We start from the raw sequence: 17,429 nt of genomic DNA, 5'->3' as shown, positions 1-17,429 counted from the left end.
TCCTCTATGCACATCTGCCTGCTTTTGCCATTCCCCTTCCCCTTGGATGGCTAGCCCTGGGCTCTGGTCATGAACACTCAGGCTCTGGCTACAGGAAGAACTGGACTCAAATCCAGTTTTTATCGGTTCCATTCTTTATCGGAGAAGTGACCACATGCAAATTACTTGAGTTTTGTGCCTCTGTTTTTTCATCTATTAAATGGTGATGATCCAGTATCTCTCTGGATGGTCATGGGAAGAATTCAGCACAGTGTCTGGTATTTGGCAAGTGCTTACTAGGAGTTAGTATTAATTCCTCTCTTCCTACCTCATTCTTTTCCGGTCTTTGCTGGTCTCTCCTTTCTCTTAAATCTACAGTCTGCATGACACAATTGAGCATCAGCTTGCCCACATCTTGTTTTTGGACAGGCTTATCCCTCAATGGATCACGAGCTTCTAAAGGTAGAATAAGGGCTTTTCTCTCTGATGTCCCCTGAAGCACTCAGAACAAATATGGGCCCAAACAACACGCTGGAAATACTGCCAACTCATTAAGAATATTAAATAATTATTGGCCAGAAAAAGATCTATGCTGGATTGTGACAATGACAACCATCAGCCATCTCTTCCTTGAGCCTTTTGTTCAAGTCTGAATTGCATGGGGGTGTTTGCCTTTGGAGCAGGTATGCGGATTGAGTTTGGTCTTGATTCTCCACTCTTCCCTGCATCTACACCAGTGGTAGTCAACCTGGTCCCTACCGCCCACTAGTGGGCATTCCAGCTTCCATGGTGGGTGGTAGCAGAGCAACCAAAGTATAAATAAAAAGATAGATTTAACTATAGTAAGTTGTTTTATAAAGATTTATTCTGCCAAACTTAGCGAAAATCCGACATAAAGTACTTGGTAAGTAATTATTATTATATGCTTTAACTTGCTGTAACTCTGCTTTATAAATTTTATCAAGTAAAGTTACTTCCCTACTTTATAAATCACCATTACTGTGGAACCGGTGGGCGGTTAGAAAATTTTACTACTAGCAGATACAAAAGTGGGCGGTAGGTATAAAAAGGTTGACTACCCCTGATCTACACCCTTTCCTGCTCTTGGTGCTTAGTCACATGACTTGCTTTGGCCAACAGCATGAGGGAGGCAGTGGCAGTGTGCCAGTTCTGAGCCAGGCCTCAGAAGCCTCTTGTGCTTCAGTCACTCTCTGGTGCTTCTAACATTGCTGCCAGGAGGCGTGCTCTGACTAGTGTCCTGGTCCAAGGAGGGTGAGAGACGTGAGCAGCAGAGTGCAGCCTGGGTCAGTTGATCCCCAGTTGATCCCAGACTCTGTAGTTAGAAGCAGAAATGCTTTAGTCAAGCCCAGTCTAGACCAGCTAGACCCCAGATCCCTATAAGTAAATGTGTATGGCTGCCACTAAAATTTTGTAGATGTTTGTTGTACAGCACTATAGTAACAAAGTCTCATTAATAGGGAGGTCACCACATAGGAAGAGTGAATATGCCGTCTCTCCTGGCTCAATATTCTACACCATTTTTTTTTTAATTTTATTTATTCATTTTTAGAGAGGAGAGAGAGAGACAGAGGGAGGGAGAGAGAGGAGAGAGAGACAGAGAGAGAGAAGGGGGGAGGAGCTGGAAGCATCAACTCCCATATGTGCCTTGACCAGGCAAGCCCAGGGTTTTGAACCAGCGACCTCAGCATTTTCAGGTCGACGCTTTATCCACTGTGCCACCACAGGTCAGGCTATTCTACACCATTAATGCACCTTGAATTATGTCTTTACTAGTGATACTGCTTCCTGAGCAACAGCTAGTTTATCCATCCACTCCACCTGGTGACCATTAGTCCAAGCCCAGGGCCACCCTGGAAAGGATGAAAGGTAGTCTGTGCTTGAGCCTTGTCTCAGGACAGGATTGAGATGGGGCCAATCAGTGGTACCCACATGGAAACTGGCTCACAAGAAAAATCACATCTCCCTTCAGGCCTCCTCCTTCCAAGTATTCTAACCTCTGCAGAGGATGAGGTCTCAGTCTGGGAGAAAGGCACCACCAAATATCCGAATCTACTTGGCCACAAGGGGGATATGGACAGTGGAACACAAGAACAGGGGACCAAGGCCACTGGTCACAATTCTGTATACTTGTGATACTGGGACTCAGAAAGAGAGACATGAGCAAACACCGCCCCCCCCCCCCCGCCACTGTCTATACAAAACTAACTCAAATGATAGGAAAAGAAGATTTTTTAAATTTATTGACTTTAGAGAAAGAGAGGAAGGAGGGAGGAGAAAGAGAGAAACACTAATTTGTTGTCCCACTTATTATGTATTCATTGGTTGATTCTTTTTTCTTTTTTTTGTATTTTTTCTGAAGTGAGAAGTGGGGAGGCAGACAGACTCCCGCATGTGCCCAAACGGGATTAACCCGGCATGCCCACTGCCCACCTGGGGTGTTGCTCCGCTGCATCCACAGCCATCCTCAATGCCTGAGGTGGAGGCCATAAAGCCATCCTCAGCATCCAGGTCAACTTTGCTCCAATGGAGCCTTGGCTGTGGGAACGGAAGAAAGAGATAGAGAGGAAGGAGAGGGGGAAGGGTGGAGAAGCAGATAGGTGCTTCTCCCATGTGCCCTGACCGGGAATCAAACTCAGGACTTCCTACACAGCAGCTGTGAGCCAACCGGCCAGGGCCTCATTGGTTGATTCTTATATGTGCCCTCACTGGGGATAGAACCTGCAACCTTGGCATATTGTGACAATGCTCTAACCAGTTGAGCTACCCAGCCAAGGCTTGAAGACTTTTTTTTATGTAAAAGTGTAGACAATCCAGAGAAAACAGGGTGTGTGTCAAAACAACTGGGTGGTGAAACAAATCAGGGGACAGAGCTATAGGTACAGAATTATCTTGCTTAAGCAAGATAATGATAGAAATAATGTCCTACTCACCCTCCACCTGTCTCTACTTGGCTAATCATCCTCTAGCTTTTAGCTGAGTTGTCACTTACTTCAGGAAGCCTTCCCCGGCCCTCAAGGTGAGGCCCTGTCCCCTATCACATGTTCCCCTGCACATTGCTCGCCTTCTTTGCAGCGTTCATCTACCTCCATAGTATCTGTTTAAACTGTGTCATTCTCAAGAGCTCCCAGAAGTTTCAGAGCAGCGGGACCATTTGATGTTCACTTCCCACACACCTGGGAGTCCTCACTGGTAAAGCAGCAAGCCCCTTCCCTTTGGCATTACCCCCCTTCCCTCCGCACAGACACACTCAATTCCAAATGCTCCTCTCCATTTTTCAAAGACTTGCCAAGAGCCCCGTACTCAACAACATGCCTGCTTTTTCCCTCTACTTTGTCTCCATCTTCTGATTTATGTGGCTAATGATCTGAACAGTCACACTTTAGTGCATCAGGGGTGCTGTTATTCAGAGGATCCCAACCAGTTAAAGACAATATCTTTTGTCAAATGAATGTTTGTCCTTGACTGGTCAATCCAGCTGAACTGAGCAACACTTTTTATGTGATATAAACAAGGCCAAAATGGCTGGTGTCATTCATAATGGGGAAAAAATAGGACTGGCTTTACGTGTGTGAAAAAGCAGAGGCTGAGTGAGGAAGGTTGGGAGATGTCCCAAAGGTCCTGGGAATACAGTCAATCCTCACGTAAAGTGGACCTTTGTGGTCCACCCTCCTCCCCAGGTATGAAGGGACTGTAAATACCAGCACCTTCTGAGAAGTGGGGCTTCAAAGTCCACTTGGTCACCTGTGCTACAAAATGAGAGAGCTCAGAGTACAGAGTCCTAGTCCTAAATGGCCCAAGACAAAAGTCTGGGATGGATGTAACTCAAGGCCACTAGGCTCACTGACCAAAGTGTCCATCTGCCCTCCTCAGTCCCCCAGCTGGATATGGGGCAGTGAGGCCTTCAGTTTTGAAATTCCCAGAATGACACAGAGAGGGAGAGAAAGGCAGCCGTGACACGGGGAGCTCAGGGCTGAGAAGGGAGGCACAGAATGCCCGGGAGAAGCTCAGGGCCATGAGAGAAACCCAGCATCTGAGATGCTGCGGTAGCCAAGGCTGTGGGCACAGGCAGGCAGGTGGGGAAATGCAGAGGATGAGATGGGGCCAGAGCACTGGCCCTGCCTTCCCCAGCCACGTGTGCATGGAAATGACAGTGCTGCACACCTCTCAGTGGAAACCTGGGAATGAACTGCCAATTACAAAAGTGGCTAGATAGCTCAGTTGGTTAGAGCATCATCCTGATACGCCAAGATTGTGGGTTCCATTCCCAGTCAGGACACATACAGGAATCAACCAATGAATGCATAAATAAGTGGAATGACACATGGATGTTTCTCTCTCTCTCTTCCTCTCTCTAAAACCAATTTTTAAAAAGTGGCTATGGTTGGCAGGGTCCTTCTAAGAACCCGAGGGAGGAAAGCCATGCACTGCACTAGCCTGGGGACCAGCCTTGGGGCACTGGCTTAGCCCCATGCTTATGTATAAATTGGGATCTCTTTGCCACACATCGAAGGGGGAAAAGTTCCCATCTTCAAATGTTAAGCTTAAAATAAGACGCTACATGAGTGCCAGTAGATCTGTGAAATCTGCTGACTAAACTGGCACCAGCCTCTGGGAGAAAACCAGCTCGTTTCTCCCGAGCTCTGGGAGTGAGCAGGGTGGGGGCAGGGTTCCTCTCAGTCTAGGTGGGAACAGTGCAGGGTCAAGCCAGAAGAAGGCAACTTGAATATTGCTTCCAGAAGTATCTCAGTCAAGGTACCTGCCAACCTTATTTACCCCTTCCCTTCATCACTCACGACCCAGTTCCTAGTATATCCGCCAGCACCCCCGTCTCTATTTTGGTAAGCATTTAGTGGCATCTGCATGTCTATATTTTTTACCCACTCTATCCCACCAGGGGCTTCCCTAAGGTGTGGACTGGAACCTTCACTCCTGTTCAGACCAGGCATTTGCTGAGATGTCCCGTGCTACCAGGAACCAGGGGCCTCCGAGGAGCTGTGGCTGGTGGGAGCCAGACCTTGATCAAAGCGCCAGAGCAGCGGCCAGCCTCCTTCCACACAAGGCAAGGCAGTGACCTGGGCAGCGAGTGGGACCAGTGTGTCCTCACATTGCTTGTCCAAGTTAACGTACCAAGGAGGAAGCCTACTTTCAGGACCTGGCCTGTAGGCCAGCTGTTCTAATCCTGAACACGGATATTTGGGACGAGGGAGTGGGTCTAGGTGAGCATTGTCACTTTGGCTCTGGCTACTACCAAGGCCCAATGGGAGACACTCAGGCCAAGCTACCAGTTCACCTCAACCAAGTGTTCACACAGGATTTCAGAGTCCCAGGCAGCATACCCCACACATTTACTCACCGAGGGACATTTGCTGTAGGCTGGGGCAGTGTTGGTGCTGACAGGATGTTCACAGCATCTACTCCAGCAGTGAGCCCTGGACAATGAGTGGACCAGCACCCAAGTTCACTGGACGCCTACAAGGCTATAATGACCCTGAAATGACTGACCTATCTTGGGCAGGAAGAAGAGAGAGTGCAAATGTCTGGAGTGCCCTCAATTATACCTTGCGACTAGAGACAGTGCTGGCATCCCTGGGATTAGCAAGTTCCTCTCAGATGGTGGCAGCCATTAATTCTGTAAGGGTCCAGTTGGCCTTTTATGAGGAAATGAGCCCAAAATTCAACTTCTCTGGTTTGGCAAAGAGATGATACTGCCAAATCATGTATTTTTTTCAAGTGTTAATAAAATATTTATAAAAAACTTTGAGGGCCCTGGCCTGTTGGCTCAGTGGTAGAGCATCAGCCTGGCGTGCAGGAGTCCTGGGTTCAACTCCCGGCCAGGGCACACTGGAGAAGCACCCAACTGCTTCTACACCCCTGTATCTCTCTTTCCTCTCTGTCTCTCTTGTCTCCTCCCGCAGCCAAGGCTCCATTGGATCAAAGTTGGCCCGGGCACTGAGGATGGCTCTGTGGCCTCTGCCTCAGGCACTAGAATGGCTCTGGTTGCAACAGAGCAACGTCCCAGATGGGCAGAGCACCACCCCCTGGTGGGCATGCCGGGTGGATCCCAGTTGGGCGCATGCGGGAGTCTGTCTGACTGCTTCCCCGTTTCCAGCTTCAGAAAAATACAAAAAATAAAATAAAATAAAATAAAATAAAATTTTTGAGGCAGATTCCCATTTGCCTACCTATTAACCATTTTTCCTTTCTTTCTAACAGAATCCCTATAATTAGGGATCAACTATAATCCAGCCAAATTCTACATGAAATATAAACAAAACCAATGTGTATATCCTTGAAGAAGATTCTTAAAGGGAACAGACTCAGTTGGGAGGTATACCCTTTCACTCCTTCTTTCTCCTCCCTGTACTGTGGACATGATGGCAGGAACTCCAACAACCATTATGGACTATGAGGTAATTTTGAAGATAGAAGAGAGCACTGATAATGGTAGAGAAAATGGAAGTCTGGGTTCCTCACGGCATTGTGGGGATCTGCCTATCTCCAAACTTCTTTGACATGAGAGAGAGAGAAATTAATTTGTTTAGGATACTGTTATTTTGAACTTTTTTATATGTAGGTGATCCTGATCCTAACTGATATAATCATATACTATGCTACAAAGAAAACCACACGATTATCTCAAATGGCAGAATTGTAGCGGTCACTCTCTCTGAAAAGAACCAAACAAACTAGAAAATAATAAAGTAATACATTTAAAAAAAACCCAGATGGGATTTGAACTGTGTTCTTCTATGTAATTAAGGCTAGAAGACTGAGTTCTGGCCAGAGAGCTCAATTGGTTAGAGCATTGTCCAGAAGTGCAGAGGTTGCCTGTTTGATCCTCGACCAGGGCACATAGAGGAACAGATGTTGTTGTCTCTCTCCCTTCCTCTCTCTAAAATCAGTAAGATACACATTAAAAAAACAAACAAATAGGCCCTGGCTGGTTGGCTCAGTGGTAGAGCGTAGGCCTGGCGTGTGGAAGTCCCGGGTTCGATTCCTGGCCAGGGCACACAGGAGAGGTGCCCATTTGCTTCTCCACCCCTCCCCCTCTGCTTCCTCTCTGTCTCTCTCTTCTCCTCCCGCAGTCGAGGCTCCATTGAGCGAGGATGACCCGGAAGCTGGGGATGGCTCCTTGGCCTTGGCCCCAGGCGCTAGAGTGGCTCTGGTCGCAACAGAGCGACGCCCCGGAGGGGCAGAGCATCGCCCCCTGGTGGGCAGAGCGTTGCCCCCTGGTGGGCGTGCCGGGTGGATCCCGGTCGGGTGCATGCGGGAGTCTGTCTGACTGTCTCTCTCCGTTTCCAGCTTCAGAAAAAGAAAAAAAAAGAAAAAGAAAAACAAACAAAAACAACGCTAGCCTGACGTGTGGTGGCGCAGTGGATAAAAGTGTTGACCTGGAATGCTTAAGTTGCTGATTTGAAATCCCAGGCTTACCCAGTCAAGACATATATGTGAAGCAACTACTATGAGTTGATACTTCCTGCTCCTCCCCTTCTCTCTCTCTCTCTCTCTTACTCTCTCTCTCTCTCCTCTCTCTAAAATTAAAAAGAAAAACCTAGACGATTAAATTCTCTGGTTAAAAACTATAATTTCAAAATTATTGAAAAATAAAAACAGAGATCACTATATAAAGTAATATATTAGATATAGCCAGGTTCTAGATATACTCAAAAGAAAAATCACAGCCCTAAATACTTTTTATCAGGAGGAAAAAATGAGAAAAAATAAGTATTAAAGGCAAAAAATAGAAAAATAAACTTAACTACAAACAAATAAAAGAGGCCAAAGGATATTATAAAAACAAAAATAAGTTAGTAAACAAAAACAAAAGAAATGACAAATTTATCTAAGAGCTATTTCTTAGATACAAGTCTTACAAGTCCAGTCATATTAATAAAGGAGATGAAGGTGAAAACTTGGGACAAGACTCAATATCAATCCAAGGAAAAATCTTTTGTGCGTGCGTGTGTGTGTGTGTGTGTGTGTGTGTGTGTGATAGAGAGAGAGAGAGAGAGAGAGACAGGAAGTGAGAGAGACGAGAAGCATCAAGTCTTCATTGCGGCACCTTAGTTGTTCATTGATTGCGCTCTCACATGTACCTTGACGGGGGGGGGGGGGCTACAGCAGAGTGAGTGACCCCTTGCTCAAGCCAGCAACCTTGGGCTTCAAGCCAGCGACCTTTGAGATCAAGCCAGCAACCATGGTGTCATATCTATGATCCCACGCTCAAGCTAGAGACCCCACGCTCAAGCCAGATGAGCCCATGCTCAAGCGGCAACCTTAGGGTTTTGAACCTGGGTCCTCTGCATCCCGGTCCGATGCTCTGTCCACTGAGCCACCACGTGGTCAGGCAAGGAAAAATCATTAAAAACATCAATATTCAAAATTTTCTACAACAAAGACACCAGAGAGTACAAGGGAAAGAGCTGGAAGAAGAAATTTACAACATAAAAATTCAAAGGATTAGTATCCAAAATATATAAAGAACTCTTACAAATAATTAGGAAAATATGGCCAATGGAAGAATGGACAAAGGATATGAACAGGACGTTCACAGAAGACAAAATACAAATGGCCAATAAATACTTGAAAAGAAGCACAATCTTGCCTGACCAGGAGGTGGCGCAATGGACAGAGCATCGAACTGGGATGCAGAGGACCCAGGTTCAAAACCCCAATGTCACCGGCTTCAGCTCAGGCTCATCTGGCTTGAGCACAGGGTCACTGGCTTGAGTTTGGGATCACAGACATGACCCCATGGTGGCTGACTTGAGCCCAAAGGTCACTGGCTTGAAGCCCAAGGTCGCTGGCTTGAGGCCAAGGATGCTGGCTTGAGCAAGGGGTCACTCACTCTTCTGTAGCCCCCCCATCAAGGCACATATGAACAATCAATGAACAACTAAGGTGCTACAATGAAGAACTGATGCTTCTCACCTCTTTCCCTTCCTGTCTGTCCCTATCTATCCCTCTTTCTGTTTCTCTTTCTCTCTCTGTCTCTGTCACACACACACACAAAAAAGCACAATCTTCAGGGAAATAAAAAATGAAAACCATAAGAGATGCTACTTTTCTCCCCTAAGACTGGCCAAAAAACAAACAAACAAAAAAACAAAACAACCCACTAAAAATATGAATGCCAGTATTTCAAAGGTATGATGAAATCTATCCTTTCTAAAGGGTAATTTGGCAATAGCTATCAAAAATTTAAATGTAGATACATAGCCATTTACACAGCAAATTCACTATCAAGAATGGGCCTTTGAGAAATCTTCATACTTCTACAAAAAAAAAAAGCATGAAAAGAATTTTTCACAATACTGTACTTTTATTTCTGATTAGCAAATAATCAGACACAACTGAAACTCATCATTAGGGAAGACTGCTGCGGACCAGCATGGCTAGAAATTCTGGGTCTTGAGGGAGAACAGTGTGGAATTAAGAAAATAGACTCACTGAGAAAAGAGGATGGGATCAGGAGGCCTCTTCAATACTAATGGTAATATCCAAGAGAGGGACAGCCCCCCCATTTGCTTTATTATATAGCCATATGCAAATAAGGAAGTCTTTGATACAAAGTCACACATCTGAGGCAAAAACAGGAACTCTCTTAAGGTATAAACAGGAATCCCCCCACCATGCATAAGTGAAATCAACCAGCATCTGAACAAACAAAGGGTGAGAGGAAGGGCATGTAAATTGCTTCCAGCAACTTAAGGAAGCAAGTGAAGTGGGGCTATGGGATGAGTGCAAATACTCAGCTTCATAGCCAATATGGAGGTGAGGGGAGGGAGAACTCAGCCTTTTGCTAAGCCTCGAATTTACAAAGGCTTTTTGCCACTTGCAGTCTACCACAGAAGACTACAATTCAGCAGGAATAACAAATGAATGAGTGAATGAATTAAGCAGATCTTTATTTAGGCAAACTGCTATGTGTAATCAGCTAATTGTAGGTAAATAAATAATATAGTTATAGTTTAACATCATTTTAATAGTTTAAATGATGATTCACATATATGCAAATACATAGAAAAAAACCTGAAAGTTCACACCCAACTTCTAAGAGAGCTCGCTTCTGGGAGCAGATTTTGGGTTGAGGGTTGTCAGAGGAAATTTTAGTACTTTATGTTGTATTGTTTGAATTCTGAGCTGAGAGAACATATTCATGTATTACTTGCATAACTTTTAAAATAGTCTTTAAATAATTCTTGGTGGTAATTTGGAATTCCAAGAACATATTCATGTATTACTTGTATAATTTTATAAAACATACAGAGAAGAAAATTTTAATCCTGAGGATATTTCTGAATTCTGAAGATAAAGAGGGAAAATACCAAAGGATCCCAAGGGGAGGGGGGAAAGTTTACCTATAATGGAAGAGAGAATCAGGCATGAGAGGGGGAAAAAATACATTTCCAGGAGGACTCACAAAGTGTATTGCCCAAACACTCTGAATATTATCCAAAGAGGGACTTTAGCCTAATAAAGAAAGCACTCATTCACACAAACACACACTCTCTCTCTCTAGCTCTCTCTCTCTCTCTCTCTCACACACGCACACACACACACACACACACACACACACACACACACACACGAGATGCCTAAATAATTGTTAAATTTACTATACCTACTAAGTAGTTTTAAACTTTCCCAGAAATGTATCCATTTCTTCTAAGTCTTCAGCTTTATTGTCCTAGATTGTTCAATGCATTCTGATCTTTTAAACTTCTATTGTATCTGTAGGTATTATACTTTTATTATTAATATTATTTATTTGCATCTTCTCTCTTTTTTCTTGCTCATGGCCAGAAATGTCTATTTAAGTAGTCCTACATAGAAGCTAGGAATTTACTGTCAATATTAAAAAAACAATTGCACAAGGTTATCCACTCTTGTACTATTCATATTGGCAAAATTTGGGGATTAACCTAAATGTTCATATATAGAAAATTAGCTGGACAAATTATGGTACTTACACATAGTAGGCTACTATGTAGCTATTAAAAATAAAAGAACAAGGAGATCTCTATAAACTGATACACCATGACTTCTAGGATATGTCATTAAGCAAAAAAGAAAAAGAAAAATACTGTATAAAAGTTTTATAGTTTGCTTATTTTTACAAAAGAAATATGAAGAATAAAATTATTTACTTACAGGATGAGTGGGAAGGAGGTAGAAGGGATAGAGGAAACTTTTATTATGAGTTTTTATATACCTTTAACTTTTGAACTATGTTGATATTTTATATATTTCCAAAAATAAATCAGCAAGAATGGATAACTGAAGTTGAATGACAACAGAAACAAATAAACCTAACAGTACAGCAAATAAATAACATAAACATATGAGAAGAAAAAGATTCAAAAACTTCTAAACATGGTTGTCAGATTCTCATTCAGGGAGAGGGCCCATAAATATGTAATGAAGGAGGGAAGAACTCTGAAATGTTGGATTGGAATTAGAGGTATTAGTACAAACTCATGATGTTTAAAAAGTTGTACCTCCTAACTCTATCTGCAAAGATAGCCTAGCAACAATGACACTTTGGTAACAATGAGCACACCCAGAATCCAAATTTTGGTTTCTAAATACCTTTATCCTATAAAAGGAACCAGTGCTCTTTGGAGAAATGAATAATTCTAGGACTGGGGTAGAGAAACTACAGGATGAGTCTGGAATATCCAGAAAGTATTGAAGTACTCGAAGAGTAAGAAGTACATGTCAAATAGACAGAGAAACTGCTTTAAGGGTTCTACTGGTCAAATTTAGCACAATTTGTATATAAAAATGAGTAATGACAGGAGTAAATTATTACCCACTGAACAGAAAAAATACACAAGATCATATTGATAGTTTTGTAACACATTAAAGGAGGAGGCAGAAGGGAAATCTCTTATTTACAGAAGAGTACCAACTGTTAAACATAGAAGGAATGATATATAGGAAACTTTGAGACTAGGTAAATCCTGTTCCCATCAGTTTTTCACCCAGTGGTTTTAACATTTACTGGTCATTCTTGTCTGTTTCCCGTTTTAGGCTAAAATGAAGAAAGCTACTATAGACACTCACATATGGATCTTTGTGTGGACATGTGTATTCATTTTTTTTGAAGCAAATACATAAAGTTAGGATTGCTGGCTTACATTGTAAGTGTATGTTTAACTTTATAAGAGACTACAATACAATTTTACACATACACCTGCCCGGATCCTGATTCTAGGATCATACACTGTATTTAGTTCTTATCTCTTTATTCTTTTAGGAATAATTAAAGAGAAATGAGGATATATACATCCTATAAAAAGACTTACACAATCATGTTCAAAGCCTCACTGTTTGTTGTGAATGCCAAACTAGAAACAACCCAAATTTTCACCAACAGTAGGGTAGATAAAGACATTTCAATATTGTTATACCAATGTAATCTTATGCAGCAATGAAAAACAAATACTACATAGAACAATACAGATAAGTCTTATAATTTTTGGTAAAAGAACCCAAAGGCCAAAAAAGTACATACTGATGATTCCATTTATATAAAGCTCAAAACAGGCTAAATGAGAATTATAGTGAAGAAAGTCAGAAAAGTGGTTTCCTATGGTGGGGGTAGTAACAGAGGTTTCTGAGATGATGATGATGCTCTAAACCTTTACCTAAGTGATGTTTACTTGGATGAGCTTACTCTGTGAAAACTATTTATTTAGAGACAGGAACACTGATCAGTTCCTGTATGTGCCCTGACCGGGATGGAACCGGCAATCTCTGCACCTCGGAAAGACGCTCTAACCAACCGAGCCATCCGGCCGAGACTGTGCATACATTTATGATGAACGTACCTCTCTGTACATTTGTTTCACTCCCCTATAAAAAAATTAAGAGTAAATTTAACCTTGATACTAAAACTGAATAAAAAGAAGATGAAATCCTTTTTGAGTAATTCAAAACTTAAGTTTTCAGAAATCACACTAATTTTCTGACTCCCCAAGATTTTGGAGAAAACTTCCCTGTAACCAAACCAACATGCTTAGTGAGAATGCTCAGGATGGAAAGTGTGCAGGGATGAAGGCACTTTGGGGCTCTGTGTTGAGTGTACTCTGACATGCCTTCTACAGAAAGAAGTCGACAGTACAAAGCAAGAGAAGTAAGAAGAAATGTATGCTATTTTCTCCGGTAATTCCCTTCCAGGATTTTATCCTAAATCAACAACTCAGTCAAACACTTATGAGCAATGATGTAAAGTTATACATTAAAAAATATTTTAGGGGAAAAAATGTTCTTTGAAGGTAATACTTACAATTGGCGTCCCAAAAGGAATGTACCCTGTGAGAGGAGAGAGGAGTCAGGCCTTAGAATCCCCCCACTCGGCCCCACCAACCTCTCAGCTGAGATCCTGGAAGAGCTTCTGGGCTTAGTCTTGGTCCCACTGAAGGGTGCCAGTCAGTTAAAGGAGAGGCACCTCCAGTCCCCAGACTTCTTTCCAGCTTGGCCCTCCCCAGTGCAGAGGGCTCCCCTGTGTCCCCCCTCCCTCTGTTCCCCTTTAGCCAGACAGTTCTCACTCCCCTCCAAAACCCAGAGGCCCACTCCTGAAGGCAGGGATGCCCAAAGTTGGGACACCACTGCCTCACACCTGGTGGCCCTCCCATTGTTTCTTTCATGAGACACAGTGCCCTGCCCACACTCGTCACATACACTGCATTGTCTTCGAAAGCCCCAGAATGTCTTCCTTCTTCCCTCAGCTTGTCTTCCTAGCACATACCCTCACTTCACTGGCATCATGACCAATTCTAGAAAGGAAATTCCCCACCCACGTGAGGTGTGTACCTCTAAGTGCCAGGGCTCTTCTGATCTCTAGTACCCTGGCTAGACATCCTCAGCAGAGCAGGATGGAGCTGCTGTGAAGCACAGTCCAGCCCTTATGCCATCTCCTCACTGCTCACGGCCCCTAGACTGTGGCATCCCTCCACCATCCCCACTGCTGTCACTGGGCAGCCTCTTGTCTCCAACATCTAACTTATGGCATCTGGTAGCTGGATAGCAGCAAACTGCTCATCTACAGTGTGTCCGTAAAGTCATGGTGCACTTTTGACCGGTCACAGGAAGGCAACAAAAGACAATAGAAATGTGAAATCTGCACCAAATAAAAGGAAAACGCTCCCAGTTTCATACCTATTCAGTGCAGTTCGATGTGGGCTCACACACAGATTTTTTAGGGCTCTTTAGGTAGCTATCCCGTATAGCCTCTACAGACTCGTCACTGACTGATGGCCTACCAGAACGGGGTTTCTCCACCAAACTGCCGGTTTCCTTCAACTGCTTATCCCACCGAGTAATGTTATTCCTATGTGGTGGCGCTTTGTTATAAACGCGCCGATATTCACATTGCACTTTGGTCATGGATTCGAATTTAGCGACCCACAGAACACACTGAACTTTCCTCTATACCATCCACATCTCGACTGGCATGGCCGTGGGCTGCTCCGCTGTATACACGGTGTTACGTCACCATCTGCACATGCGTACATGCTGCCACATCATCCTACAGAAACTGGGGGGGGGGGGTTCCCTTTTATTTGGTGCAGATTTCACATTTCTATTGTCTTTTGTTGCTTTCCTGTGACCGGTCAAAAGTGCACCATGACTTTACGGACACACTGTACTTAAATTACATCTAAAGCAAAGGTCTGCGTCCTGCGGGTGTGTAATTGTGCATGCACACAAGCCATCACTCTGGAGAGAGGTTCAAAGTTTACTGGAAAATTACAAGAGGCACCAGGCTCAGGGTGAGAGCCTGCTAGGGCCCCATGAGGGGACTGAGAAGTGCTCACAGCACTATGACAAGTTCACAGCCTTTGCTTCCTTGGAGTTCCTCATGGCAAGGCAAGGGGTCCCTGGACACTGATTGCCCCAGTTTGCCCAAGGATGTCACGTGGTTGTGATTCTCTTGCCCCCATGGTGTCAAGCTCTCTGGGCACAGGGACCCTGGCTGACCTACTCGACTGAGAACCCCTTTCTCCAGCTGCCTGAGGACTTCCCAAGGCAGCATCCAGCAGCCGTCTCCCGCACCCTGTAACTCAGGGGTACTACCCCAGGGAGGAGGCATCAGCACACATGTGAGTCTGACTCTGGGCCAGACCTGTGGCCCTCAGAACTGTGAGTAGGATAAGCATGCCAGCCCCAGCCAGCGTGTGAGCAAGTGCTTTCTGAGCTATTAGATTCACATGCACAGAACTATCCTTCCAGTGACCACAGGGCGGGGACTTCCCAGGTGGCAGGGATCTTATACCTACTCTTCCACTCCCCCTGCCACACTGGTCTCCACAGAATGGGAATTGGCCGTCCCTGTGTGCACAGTAGGACAACACAGCGCAGACACTCTGAAGGGCAGGTTAATAGCAGGATCAGAGACAAAGGAGTTAGTCTGGGGATTAACTGCCTAAAGGGCTGAGCGGGAGCGGGACCTGGAAGGAAAGAGCACAGTGTGTGCAGGTAGGAGAGCAGCGCCTCCCAGGAGGCAGGCGTGCCTGTAGTACGGGTCACCCTAGAGCAGGGGTCGGGAACCTATGGCTCGCGAGCCAGATGTGGCTCTTTTGATGGCTGCATCTGGCTCGCAGACAAATCTTTAATAAAAAAAATAACGTTAAAAATATAAAACATTCTCATGTATTACAATCCATTCATTTCCTACCGCTCGTGTTCATGGGTGCGGGTGGCTGGAGCCAATCACAGCTGTCCTTCGGGACAACACCAAATTTTTATTGGATAATGCATAATGTACACGGGTCATTGTATGGCTCTCCTGGAATTACATTTTAAAATATGTGGTGTTCATGGCTCTCTCAGCCAAAAAGTTTCCCGACCCCTGCCCTAGAGGCTGCCGACTGTGAGTGGGGTATAACTGGGAGCCAGGGCACAGGCCATCACCTGCAGAGGCCCCCACTGCATCCCAGCTGCTCAGGTAGAAAAGGAACATTTTTAAAGCTCCACAGGTGATTCTGCGGCCTGGCCAGAGTCCTGTATGGTTGAGCCAAGGTTAGCATGCAGGTGCAAGTGTGGCCATGTACGTAACAGGCTTCGTCCCCCCCCCCCCCCCCAGGCAGACGTTCCTGAAACTGTGACCATAGGATGTAGCCCTGGCTGGGCAGAACCAGGTCTCAAGGGCTTACCTGACATTCTAAAGGGCATGAAGATCTTCTCATTGGTGTCTGGGTGTAGAATAGCCTGCCAAGAGCAAGGAACAGCCCAGGGTAACAGCGGGAGCGGGGAGGGGCACATGGCGAGGGAAGGAGGGGGGAGGGACGGAGGGCTCTGGCAGGATGATTCAGATGACCAGTGGCTGTATCTGCCCTTCTGATCAGTCAGCCCTCTGAACCCTGGGGCCTGGCACATAGTAGGCACATAATAAGGGTTGTGTGGAAGGAGCCACAGGGAAGGAGCTCAGGGGACCCAGGAAAGGTGAGCTGGCCTGAGCCCCAGTCTTCAGAAACTCAGGTCCTGGGTGCTGGGGAAGAAGGAAGGGGAGGGGCAGCCAGGAACAAAGGGGAGGGGTAGTCTGGGCATGCAACAGCCGATGATCTCCGGGACAAGGCAGGGTCCAGGAGAGCATGGAGTAGGGACGGAAAAGAAAACACAATTGGATTACCTGCTTGATTTTCTGTGCACTCCAGAGCTGGAAGGAAGGAAGTGAAAAAATAAAAGCTCTTATCAATTTAAGGTCGCCAAGACATATTTTCTAACCAAGAACTCTAGCTCCAAAGGGCCAAAGAGGCTCAGGCTGTCCTGGTCACCCAGATCTGGCAGCTACCCTCAGGCTGTGGCATCCGGGACCCTGAACAGCAGAGTGGGGAGATTTCACACAGATCATGTAAACAAAGGGTTCTCAACTTGGGCTGCTGTAACATTAAAGAATTCATCCAGCATTTTTCTAAAGCTTCCTAGCTGATTCTAAGGTAGGGTCAGGTAAGAAGCCTGATTTAAATGAAGGTCCCTTCTACCATCTTCCAGAATCATTCGAGGCAGCATAATGTGATGTTTTTGGGGACTCCTGGCTTTGCTATTTCCACTGCTGCACCTCAATTTCCTCATCTATAAAAAGGGTAATAGCTGTAACTCCAACATTGTTGGAAAAAAATATATGAAAAGTGCCTGGAGCAGCACTGGGCACATAGTAAAAAAGCTTTATAACTGCTTACTGCTGTCAATACTGTTATCCCTATTGTGATAAGAAGTGGTAGGAAATAGGAAGATGCTTTCAAATGAGTGGTAAACCTGTCTTTGTCCAGCACAAGCAAGGGGCACAGACTGGAGAAATTGAACAATCTGTCAATTCCCTCAAATGATATAAATACTGTATTTCATTGAACCTAAAACATCATTAATCCTAAAACACTATTCTGTGCCGCTAAGTAAGAAAACAATAACACAATGCCAAG

The 17,429-nt window shown here is 44.8% G+C and overlaps 1 protein-coding gene across 5 annotated transcripts in view; it reads right to left on the bottom strand.

Annotated features, from left to right (window-relative positions):
- The window catches only part of SFXN5 (sideroflexin 5), a 120,098-nt gene that overhangs the window by 62,577 nt on the left and 40,092 nt on the right, over positions 1 to 17,429 (bottom strand). For 3 of the 5 annotated variants that reach the window (XM_066377999.1, XM_066377995.1, XM_066378000.1), the window contains 3 exons: positions 16,640 to 16,666; positions 16,164 to 16,218; positions 13,295 to 13,320 (listed from right to left, as the gene is read on the bottom strand). In XM_066377999.1, coding sequence (XP_066234096.1) covers positions 13,295 to 13,320; positions 16,164 to 16,218; positions 16,640 to 16,666 — 108 coding nt within the window. Of the gene's footprint in view, positions 1 to 12,836; positions 12,862 to 13,294; positions 13,321 to 16,163; positions 16,219 to 16,639; positions 16,667 to 17,429 lie in introns of all 5 variants that reach the window. The other 2 variants (XM_066377996.1, XM_066377997.1) reach the window with 1 other exon arrangement.

The sequence above is a fragment of the Saccopteryx leptura genome, chromosome 3, assembly GCF_036850995.1.
Source record: "Saccopteryx leptura isolate mSacLep1 chromosome 3, mSacLep1_pri_phased_curated, whole genome shotgun sequence".
Classification (NCBI taxonomy): domain Eukaryota; kingdom Metazoa; phylum Chordata; class Mammalia; order Chiroptera; family Emballonuridae; genus Saccopteryx; species Saccopteryx leptura.
The sequence above is the reverse complement of the archived record's forward strand: the minus strand, read 5'-3'. Positions and strand labels throughout refer to the sequence as shown.